This window comes from Orycteropus afer, unplaced genomic scaffold (genome assembly GCF_000298275.1).
Source record: "Orycteropus afer afer isolate SDZICR_OR568_19922 unplaced genomic scaffold, OryAfe1.0 scaffold00083, whole genome shotgun sequence".
Lineage (NCBI taxonomy): Eukaryota > Metazoa > Chordata > Mammalia > Tubulidentata > Orycteropodidae > Orycteropus > Orycteropus afer.
In genome coordinates, this window is record NW_006921670.1 from 2,695,348 (window position 1) to 2,706,317 (window position 10,970).

At 51.5% G+C, this 10,970-nt stretch overlaps 1 protein-coding gene across 1 annotated transcript in view; it reads left to right on the forward strand.

The window, feature by feature from the left end:
* The window catches only part of GTPBP1 (GTP binding protein 1), a 37,861-nt gene extending 27,770 nt beyond the window's left edge, over nucleotides 1–10,091 (forward strand). The window contains exons 7-12 of the mRNA XM_007941673.2: nucleotides 2,380–2,524; nucleotides 2,658–2,840; nucleotides 6,859–6,994; nucleotides 7,588–7,766; nucleotides 9,031–9,231; nucleotides 9,999–10,091. Of these exons, the coding sequence (XP_007939864.1) occupies nucleotides 2,380–2,524; nucleotides 2,658–2,840; nucleotides 6,859–6,994; nucleotides 7,588–7,766; nucleotides 9,031–9,231; nucleotides 9,999–10,091 (937 nt within the window). The remainder of the gene's footprint in view (nucleotides 1–2,379; nucleotides 2,525–2,657; nucleotides 2,841–6,858; nucleotides 6,995–7,587; nucleotides 7,767–9,030; nucleotides 9,232–9,998) is intronic.
* The last annotated feature ends 879 nt before the right edge of the window (nucleotides 10,092–10,970 follow it).

Genomic DNA, 10,970 nt, shown 5'->3' on the forward strand with positions numbered 1-10,970 from the left:
TGATCACCATATCTGCCATGACCTGTGTAAGGGGCATTCTCATTGGGTGAATGTTCCGATCACCATAAAGCCATTCCAGCATGGCTTGCATAAGCAGCACATCAGCTGCTTCCTCTGGGGTGTTCCAGGGGGTGTTTAGAGGGGGAGAGGGACAGTTTCCCTTCTCAGGATACACAAACCTGATCGCAAATTTTATCCATTCCAACAGACTGGCTGCCCCCTCAGGGTTATCCTGCCCTGTAAATGGACCTTGGATCAACATTTGTGCCTGCTCCATAGTGAGCTGTGGGTCTTGCATCAATCCAAATTTACTCTTCCACTCGGCCGTATTCAAAACTAAAGACACCGCCCCTAAATTAGTCACTCTCACAATCCATTTTAGTAAAGGTTCCTCGGGAAGCTGACGATACCGATCTACAAACTGAAGCAGCTCTTTCAAACTATACCCTCTGCTTTCAATAGTTTCTTGGCTTTGCCTGTTCCCTTCCTGGACTACCTTTTTGGTGACCAGTGGTCGTACCGGCACTGCCTGTTGTTCTGACACAATTTTTCCTTTCTGGGTAGGCCCTGAAACTAGGGGTCGTAGCTCTAATTGAACTGGATCTGAGCTTGATTCAGTGCTACAGCCTGGCTCTACATTCTTTTTCCCTGACATTGCAGCTATTGCCGATAACAGCAACCAAGGAATTGTAAGTCTTGCCTTTTTCTCGTCATTTTGTATTTCCATGTACATACACCTAGCCAATTCCTCAGGAGTTAGATCTGCCTCTCCTAAATCTCAGGAATAGCTTTTGCCTTGGGTGACCGATCTCAACAAAAGAGCTGCTTCAATCCATGGGTTTCTTTTATCCCATCCAGAAGCCAAAGGTTTCTTACTTTCCCATTTATCTCCTTTCTCCCAAAACCACATATTCCAGTGAGTCTGGGCCATTGAGTGAATCCCACCATTCTGACACCAGTTGCTTGAACAATTTTCCCTGAGAAAGATCAGCACAAGGCCGGTCCCCATGAGGCGGAGGTTAAAGATGTCCCAAATGCCCAAACTACCGTGCCACTCCATCATTTCAGACATTAACTCCTCCTCCCAGTAATTTCCTCTGTCTTAGGGTTCTGTATTTCGCTGTAATGCCTCACAGAAATACCCCAGGTGGATAACTTTTACAATCAAGAACTCCTCAGTTGCTCATAGCAAATTCCACCACACAGTTTACAAAGACTTATGACTACAAAAGCCATACCAGGTAATTCACTACACCGCAGGGTGCTAGCCAACAGCCGGCTCCATTTCAGTTCATTATATTGAGTGCCTTTTCTGTGCAGGGGTGCATTGGTTAAGAGCTGGGCTGCTGCCTAAAAGGTCGGCAGTTCTAACCCACCAGCCACTTCATGAGAGAAAGATGTGGCAGTCTGCTTTGGTAAAGATTGCAAAACCAAAACCATACTCACTTCTGGTGAGTTGATTGTGACTCATAGCGACCTGTCCTTGGTTTTTCTGAGGTGGTATCTCTATAGAAGTAGATTGCCCAGTCTTCCTTCTGAGGAGTGGCTGGTGGGTTTGAACTACCAGCCTTCTGGTTAGCAGTAAATGCCTTAGGCACTACGCTACTAGAGCTTCCTTGGTGAAGATTACAGCCTTGGAAACCATATAGGACAGTTCCATTCTATCCTTTAGGGGCTCTGTGAGTTGGAATTGATGGCAGTGGGTACCAGTCCTGCAGTCACAATTCTAGGAGCTTTGGAAAATGTGTAATATCTGCCTTATGTTGTTTAATGCTGTAAAGCAGACACAGAGGCCTTTCAGATAACTCTGATGGGAGATCAGATGTGGTCTTAGGTGATGGGGACACAGAAAGCTCTCTGAGAACCCAGAGGCATCCAGGAAGGGCCTCCTGGAAGAAGTGGCATATGAGAGAGGCGTTGAAGGGTAAGGATTGGGTAGCTGCATAAGGGGAGGAATCCAGGCGGAAGGATGAGAGTGAACAAGAAAGTGCCAGGCTTGTTAGAAGCAGGGCCCTCCTGGTCTGGCTGGAATACAGGAATCAGAGAGGACTCAATTTGGAGAGACAGCTGTGTGCCCAAGCGGGAAGGGCCCCCAATGCTGTGGAGGAATATGGGCTATTGTCTCTGCAGTGGGAAAGCAGTTAAGGTTTTAAGCAAGTATATGTGCACTGTAGGAGGATGAGGCAGTCATGAGGTCCTGAGATATTGGGGGGGAGGGCAGAGCAAAAGAGGCAGAACTGGGTAAGAGAAGAAGGCCTCAGAGGGATAGCTTGGGCGGTGGGGACCATTTGTAGCAGCTGCTGCTCCCACCTGTGTCAGGGCAGGAGTGGCCACCTGAACATCTCTGTGTCTCTCTCCCTTTCTCTTCCGCCTCCTTAGGATGTGCCCGATATTCCAGATCTCCAACGTTACAGGCGAGAACCTGGACCTGCTGAAGATGTTCCTCAACCTCCTCTCCCCCCGCACCAGCTACAGGGAGGAGGAGCCCGCGGAGTTCCAGATTGACGACACCTACTCTGTCCCGGTGAGTGGCTGCTTCTGGACTGGGCAGGGCAGGGGCTTGGCAGCCGCTTTTGACAGAGGTGTCAGGGGCAAGCCTGTGGTGAAGAAGGGCTGAGTGCGGTGGATTTACTGGGCTGGGGTCTTCTCCTCTGCAGGGTGTGGGGACAGTGGTGTCAGGGACAACACTGAGGGGCCTGATCAAACTGAATGACACGCTGCTGCTTGGCCCAGACCCCCTGGGGAACTTCCTGTCCATTGCTGTCAAATCAATTCATCGCAAGCGCATGCCTGTCAAGGAAGTGCGGGGCGGCCAGACAGCTTCCTTCGCTCTGAAGAAGGTGAGTATGGATGCTAGCTAAGACTCCCTCCACAGTGCTATGTTCAGGGCCAGATGCTTTCTTCACCATCCCCAGTCCTCATGGCTGTTGTGCAAGGCAGGGACGACCAACTTTGCTTTCACAGAGGAGGAAACTGTGGCTCAGAGAACCCAAGTGACTTGCCTAAGAGCACACAGTAATTGCTAGAGCAGGGCTTGAACCCAGGACTGTGTGACTCCTAAGCTTTGTTCTTAGCTCAGTGCTGAGGCCAGATAGGGGTGTCCCTGCTGTACAGAGGGTCCTTCCACTGAGGGTTCTTGGATTCCTGTCGGATCTCTTCCCATTCATCCTTCATCCCTAGGAGTCTGGATGAGTGCTAGCTGTGGGGTCACCTACCTTCCCCTCTGTCTCTGTTCTCTAGTGCTGTTACAGAAGTACCACAGGTGGGTGGCTTGAACAAACACATTTATTCTCTTACAGTTTAGGAGGCTGGAAGTCTGAATTCAGGGCACTGGCTATAGGGGAGGGCTTTCTTTCTGTGTTGGCTCACAGTTTAAGTGGCAGGTGCTTGTCTCCTTGGAGCATCTGTGGGCCCAGAGTTCCCTGGAGATCTCCATGTCTTGGCATCTGTCTTTCCCTGGGTCTAGGAGGTTCCCAGCACAGGGACCCTGGGTCCAAAGGAGCTGCCCTGCTCCTGGCTCTTCTTTCTGGGTGGTAGTGGGTCCCTCTGATCTCAGTTCACTTATTTAATCTCTTTGTGTCTCACAAGAGATTGACTCAAGATGCAGCCTAATCCTATAGATGAATCCTGCCTCATTAACATAACTGCCTCATTAACATTATGGAGGTGAGGATTTCAACACACAGCAGTATTACATCACATCACAAATGGAGGATAATTACATGATACTGAGAATCACGGCCTAGCCAAGTTGACACATGTATTTTGTAAATTATTATTATAAAATACTTAAAACAGAAGCAATGACTGGTACAATGAACTCCCATGTGCCCATAACCTAACTTCAAAAACTATCAACTAATGGCTAATTTCCTTATTTTTTATTTTTTAAATCCCTTGCCCACATCAAACCGTTTTTATTTATCCATCTATTTGCCCTCTCTTCTCCTCCCCTCCCTTCCCTGGTAACTAACAAAGAAAATTCTCGTTCCTATGTAAACCTTTCCTTGATGTTTTACAGTAATGGATTCATAGAATATTTATCCTTCTGTGATTGACTTATTTCAGTCAACATAATGCCCTCCGAGTTCATCCATGTTATGAGGTGATTCATTAATTCCTCATTCTTTAATGTGGCATAGTATTCCACTGTGTGTCTGTACCACGGTTTGGTGGTCCATTCATATGTTGATGGGCACTTAAATTGTTTCTGTCTCTTTGCTATTGTAACTAGTGCTTCACACCTTCACCAGCATTTGTTTTTTGTCCTGTTGAACTTTGCTATTACTGTTGGAGTGAGGTGGTATCTCATTCTTGTTTTGATTTGCATCTCTCGAATGGTTAATGATTGCAAGCATTTCTTCTTGTGTTTGTTGGCTGCCTGAATACCTCCTTTGGTGAAGTATCTGTTCATATCCTTTCCCCATTTTTGAATTGGATTGTTTGTTGAAGTTTTCTGTAAATTTTAGAGAAAAGTCCCTTCAGATATGTCATTGCCAAATATTTTTCCCCAATCTGTAAATTCTCTTTTTACTCTTTTGGAAAAGTCTTGATAAACATAAGAATTTAATTTTCAGAAGATTCCAGTCATGTAGTTTCTTTTCTGATATTTGTGCATTTTGGGTTATGCTTAATAGTCTATTTATACCATAAATTAGGTCCCCTAAGTTTACCCCTATTTTGTCTTTGATGAACTTTATAATTTGGGGTTTTACATTTAGGTCTTTGATCCATTTTGAGTTCATTGTGTGTATGATGTGTATTCTGGTTACCTAGTGCTGCTCTGACAGAAATGTACCACAAATGGGATGGCCTTAACAAACAGGAGTTTATTCTCTTACAGTTTGGAGGCTTTAAGTCCAAGTTCAAAGTGCCAGGCTCTAGAGGCTGGTGGAAAGCCCCTCAACCTTGGGGTCTAGCTCTGCCTCCTGCTTCTGGCGCACTGGAGCTAGAGGTGTTTCTTTACTCAGACAGCTGCTGGCTGCTGAGGCTGCCAAGCCCAAGGTTGACAAGTAAAAAGGCATAGTCCTGATGTTACCAAACCACATGGCAGGCCATTAATTCAAGTCCATTGTAAGTCCCAAGGTCGGCAGAGCATGGCAGGCTGCTGAATAACGACACGGCTACATGCAGGGTCCAAGCGTGCCATAGGCTAGAGACCATTCCCCAAGGCTTCTGCTTAAATACGGGAAGCAGACCACATTCCTTAAGGCAGCTACTCAGCTGCTCCCAGTAGATTCCACCATGGAGTTGATTGCCAGTCTCATCATGGGGAATAACTACCACCAGCTGCCCAGCCATTCAGCCAGGCCCAGCCAAGTTAATATACTAACATAACCACCACAGTGTGAGGTATTGATCTTATTTCATTCTTTTGCAAATGGATATCCAGTTTTGCCAGCACCATTTGTTGAAGAGACTGCCTTTGCCCCACTGAATGGGTTTTGGCCCTTTGTCAAAGATCAGCTGTCCATAGGTGGGTGGCTCTGTTTCTGGGTTTTCAGTTCTGTTCCACTGGTCCATGTGTCTGTCGTTGTATCAATACCAGGCTGTTTTGACTACTGTGGCTGCGTAGTAGGTTTTGAGATCCAAGAGTAAGACTTCCTACTTTGTTCTGCAGTAATGCTTTGCTTATCTGAGGTCTCTTTCCTTTCCATATAAAATTAATGGTGCTTTTTCCATGTCTTTAAAGAATGTTGATGGGATCTTGATTGGGATTGCGTTGAATGGATAGGTTGCTTGGGCAGTATTGACATTTTCACAATGTTTAGCCTTTCTAGCCATGAGTGTAATATGTCTTCCATTTATGTAGATCTCTTATGGTTTCTTGAAGTAGTGTTTTGTAGTTTTCTTTGTACAAGTCTTTTGTGTTCCTGGTAAGATTTATTCCCAAGTGTTTTATCTATTATAAATGGTATTGATTTCTTTATTTCGTTTTCAGAGATCTGTTTGTTGATATAGAGGAATCTAACTGATTTTTGTATGTTGATCTGGTATCCTGCCACTTGCCTGAGCCTTTCAATTAGTTCTAGTAGTTTTCTTGCTGAGTCTCTCAGGTTTTCTACATATAGGATCATGCCATTTGTAGAGTTTTACTTCTTTTTTGCTAATTTGGATGTCTTTGATTTCCCTTTCTTACATTATCGCCCTGGCTAGGACAGCAAATAACAACAACAACAACAGGACTGTGTGGACTGTTGTTGTTGTTATTATGTGCCTTCGAGTCAGACTCGACTCATAGTGACCCCTCCTTGGGTTTCCAAGGCAGTATCACTATGGAAGTAGATTGCCCAACCTTCCTTCCGAGGAGTGGCTGGTGGATTTGAACTGCCAGCCTTCTGGTTAGCCTTAGGCACTATGCTACCAGAGCTCCTACAGTGTTGACTGGAAGGGGTGATAGAGGGCATCCTTGCCTGATTCTCATCCTCCAGGGGAATGCTTTCAGTCTCTCTGTATTGAGAGTAATGCTGGCTTGACACACATTTTGAGGGGACACAATTCAATTTATAATACCTTCCAACCAAATTAACCAGGAAAATTGGGCTTTTATTCCCTCTACCAGTCATGTCATGCTCACCCTGTTCCCCCACCTGAGTACTTGCCTTCCTCTGCCTCCTCCCCATCCAGTCACTCCTCCCTCATCCTTCACGGCCCGGCTGAGTGCCATGGCTGCATGAAGACTTCCTGACCCCTGGTAGCAGGGTGTAGCTCCCCACGTAGCTGCAGTGTGCCTTGCACTGCCCACCGAGGAGGCCTGTGTTCCAGTGGGAGGGGCCCAGCTGAGGAGGGGTGGTTCCCATTCCAGAAGGACCCTGGTCCTCCAGGACACAAGGGTAAAGGCTTCCCTCTTCCTTTCAGATCAAGCGCTCGTCTATCCGGAAGGGCATGGTGATGGTTTCCCCACGCTTGAATCCCCAGGCATCTTGGGAGTTTGAGGCGGAGATTCTCGTCCTCCACCACCCCACCACGATTAGCCCACGCTACCAGGCCATGGGTAGGTGTCTCGGCCCTACTAGCCCAGAGGGGTCCCACTCAAACCCCTCCCACAAGGTGCTCCAGTGACCTGAGCCCCAGAGTGTCACCTCCAACCAAGAGGCAGGTGTCTGTCCTGGTCAGGGATGCACCCTCTGTCCTGCTGCTCTGACTGAGCACTGCTCTGTGCTAGATAGTTCTTCTGGGAACATCTGCTGACAATACTGTGTGCCAAGCAGTGTTGCCAAGGTGTTGGGCACAGCAGTGAGCCAGGTGAGAGCCTTCCTGCGGGCAGCTCCCAGCCCAGTGAGGGGGCTCACGTGTACACACAGTACCCTGGGCTCCAGAATCAAGACCAGAGTCTGTGTAGGGCTCAGGGGTATGAGGTAGGGCTGGGGAGGTTGGCTCTAACTGTGGTGGGTGAGTGCAAGCAGGCTCTGACTGAATGGGCCTCCAGCCCCCCAAGCCACCCTTGGCCTTCCTGCAGCTGTCAGCCCCGGAGATGTGCCTGGCCCTGTGAAGCTCAGACATGTCGCACACGTTTTTACCCACCACCTCTCGGCCCTGAGGCCACTGGGTGCTCTGGCCTGTCCTGATCGCATGGCTCTTTGACAGTGCACTGTGGGAGCATTAGGCAGACGGCCACCATTCTGAGTATGGACAAGGACTGCCTGCGCACTGGGGACAAGGCCACTGTGCACTTCCGCTTTATCAAGACCCCCGAGTATCTGCACATAGACCAGCGGCTGGTTTTCCGGGAAGGCCGCACCAAGGCTGTGGGCACCATCACCAAGGTACCTGATTCTGGAGACCCAGCACAGCAGGCTCTCCTTGAGGAGCCCCGAGACCCTCCAACTTCCTGGAGGGGAGGCCCACTGCTGCTACAGAAAGCCGGCCAGTGCTGCGGTGTGGCCATCTTCTCTGTTCCTCTGAGAACTGTCCCTGGGCCCCCGTCTCCCTGGGTTTGGGAGGGGAGAAGGAAGGGTGGGGGCGGGGTGTTCCTCATGAAACAGTGGCAGCAGAGTCTCTGGGCCTAGCCAGGGTCAGTGTCCGGCATGCTAGGCCCAGGTTGGTCAGGCCTGGCCAAGACTGGGGCTGCCCTGAGATCTTAAGAGCAGTGGCCTGGGTTGGGGTGAGTGTCCTGCTGGACAGCAGGAGGGCACAGCTTCCGTCCCCTCGGGCCTGAGCTATTAGTGTGCCCTGAAGCCCAGCCCCTGCTGTCTCTAGGGACATTGGTTGACCTCTGCTCCATTCAGAGGGGAGAAGGGGCCCCAGCCTCCCTGAGATCTTAGAATCAGTCTCAGACTGGCATTTTGCTTCCAGAATATTATTCTTCAGGCACGTCCAGAGCTATGGGGACCCTCGGGTTCACTGTGTGTGTGGTGGGGTGGGGAAGGGTCACCTCCTTTCAGGCCTGTTTGCCCCTGGGACTGGGTGAGCTTGGCGGAGGCTTTGGGCATACTGCAGTGCCTTTGGGCTCAGCCGGGGGGCTCCCCCCAGTCTGATACTGGACTTAGGCAGCAGGCAAGGTTCCGAGTCAGATGCTCCCACGTGGTAGCTTTCATGAGTTCTGATAGCCAAACTCCAGCGCTTCCAGCTAATGAGACATTCACCTGACCTCTTGTGGGGAGGCCTGGTGTTGAACCTGTCCCAGGCTCCTTTCTGGACACTGGGATCCTAGGGCTAGAGTTTTAGCCACACCCTGCTGAGTGTCAGCTGGCTTAGCAGGGAAGAGCGCCTCCAGGTCAACCCATTGGGCTCCAGGCGGGCTGGTCCCGGGCAGGCTGGGCCCTGGTGGGAGCTGAGGTGAGTGGGAGGTGGTGGAGAGGCTCAGGGACCCACTGCAGGATGAGCCTGGAGGGAAGGGCCACCGGAAACACCCGGGGGTGAGAGTAGCTTCCCATGGATAGGTCCCTCTGCCAAGGCCTTCCTGCCACCGACTTGCCCAGGACCAGCTGGGCCAGGAGCGTGAAGGCCCTGGGGGGAGGGGATGGGCAGCTGAGGAGCTGGCACTGCCCTGCGGCTCGGACCTCATTCTCTCCCCTTTGGTTCCCGAAGCTCCTCCAGACCACCAACAACTCCCCGATGAACTCCAAGCCCCAGCAGATTAAAATGCAGTCGACAAAAAAGGGCCCCCTGAGCAAACGAGAAGAGGGGGGCCCCTCAGGTGGGCCGGCGGCAGGGGCCCCCCCACCTGGAGACGAGGCTGCCTCTCTAGGCACTGCACAGACATCTGCAGCCAGCAGTCTCCAGCCCCAGGTGAGCATGCTTCCTGGGCCCTGGCCAGGCCCCTGACTTCCTGGAGGTGGTGAGCATGTGTGCAGCTGTGAGAGGTGACACAGAGACGCCTGGGGCAGCCACATCTGTGGGTTCATACCTAGAAGGTATTCACAACCACTGGCACATAAGTGTAGTCCAGGGGTGGGGGATGCTCAAAGTGGTGCTTTCCGAGCTCTGAGACGCCACCTGCGTAGATGCAGCAGTCTACTGCGTTCTGACTACCATTTGGGATTAATGAAAGAGAGGATGGCACGCTGGCAGAGTGCCCCCTCATGGTAAGAGTGAGTATTGCAGTGCATGGGAGTGGGAGGGTCGCTGCTGGCCAAGGGGTTTGAAAGACTGTGTCTCAAAGGGTCCTCCGAGGCCGCCTGTCCTGCTGAAGGCCTGGCGCCCTGCCATGTCCCTCTTGCAGCATCTCTGTTTCTCTGGAGAGGGAGTGTCTGCCCTCGTCTGTCTTTCTGTTCTCTCTCCGGTTGGTCTCTCCTTTGCTTCCCTCACCCCTTCCCCTTTCCACCAATAGCAGGGTACAAGGGGATTCCTGCTGTCTGTGCTGCTCTGAGCGGCCCCCTCAACCATTAGCACAGGAGGCCCGCCTCCCTGCCAGGGGGTGGTGTGCGCAGGCTCACGGGACATTCCTGGTCAGGCCGGGCCAGGACCACACTGCCTGCTCACCCATCCCTGTCCCCGTCGCCGGCCCAGCCCGCCATGGGCCAATGCTTCTCAAGCCTCTTCTTGCTCTCTTCCAGCCCAAGCCCAGCAGCGGGGGCCGGCGACGGGGAGGCCAGCGGCATAAGGTGAAGTCCCAGGGACCTTGCGTGACTCCTGCCAGTGGCTGCTGAATCTTCTCCCGGCCCATGCCCATGCCCACCACCTGAGGGATCCTCACGCTGGCCACAGCCAGAGCCACCCCTGTCACCCCACCCCCGTTTTCCAGGGGGTTCTAATTTATAAGCTGAGGCAGGTGGCCAGATTCTCCAAGGACTGACTGACTGTCTCCTGCCCCCTTCCTGCCTTCCTCCTCCCCCACCCGTGTTTTGTACATCCGGGCCCTTAGTTTTAATTCTTTTTATTATATCTCTGTATCTATAACGAGCGCGCGCGCGCGCGTGTGTGTGTGTGAGGTGCCGGATGTGGCCGGTCAGGGCCCTGTCAGTCTTCTTTTCTCCCTCCAGGAGCTGTCCACCTGCCTGCCCGTTGTCTGTCTGTCTCTGTGAGAAAATCCTCAGGTTAGGGGATGTCAGGGAGCTGAAGGAGCCCCACCTTCCCTGTCCCCCCTGCTCCTCTGCACTTGGGGGCCCATCCGTGGAGCCAGGGCTCTGAGCTTAGGAGCTCTGGGTTAAATGCCAGCTGCTGTCAGAGCAGAGAGCCCACGGGCTGGAACTTGGTGGAGGTGGGGGCTTCCGTTTCTTCTCCCCTCTCTGCCCCCAAGCAACCTTTGTCCCCTAAGCCCAAGAATAGGTAATGCCAAAAGCTGTTATGCTTTACCTGTAGGTATGTGGAAGAGGGTGGAAATTGCATTGTAGGACCCTCCCTGCCCCCAGACTGTGACGTTTGCCACTGACCCAAAGACAGCCAGCCAGTGGGATTTCCCCTTGGAGACAATCCTGTGTCTGCCTGGACTGCTGGGGCCTCCTGGGCCCTGCTAGGCCTGTGGAACCTCAGGCCACTTGCTTTGGCCTGGAGCTGTCTCTTGCTTGGACTTTGGCTTTGAACTGCAT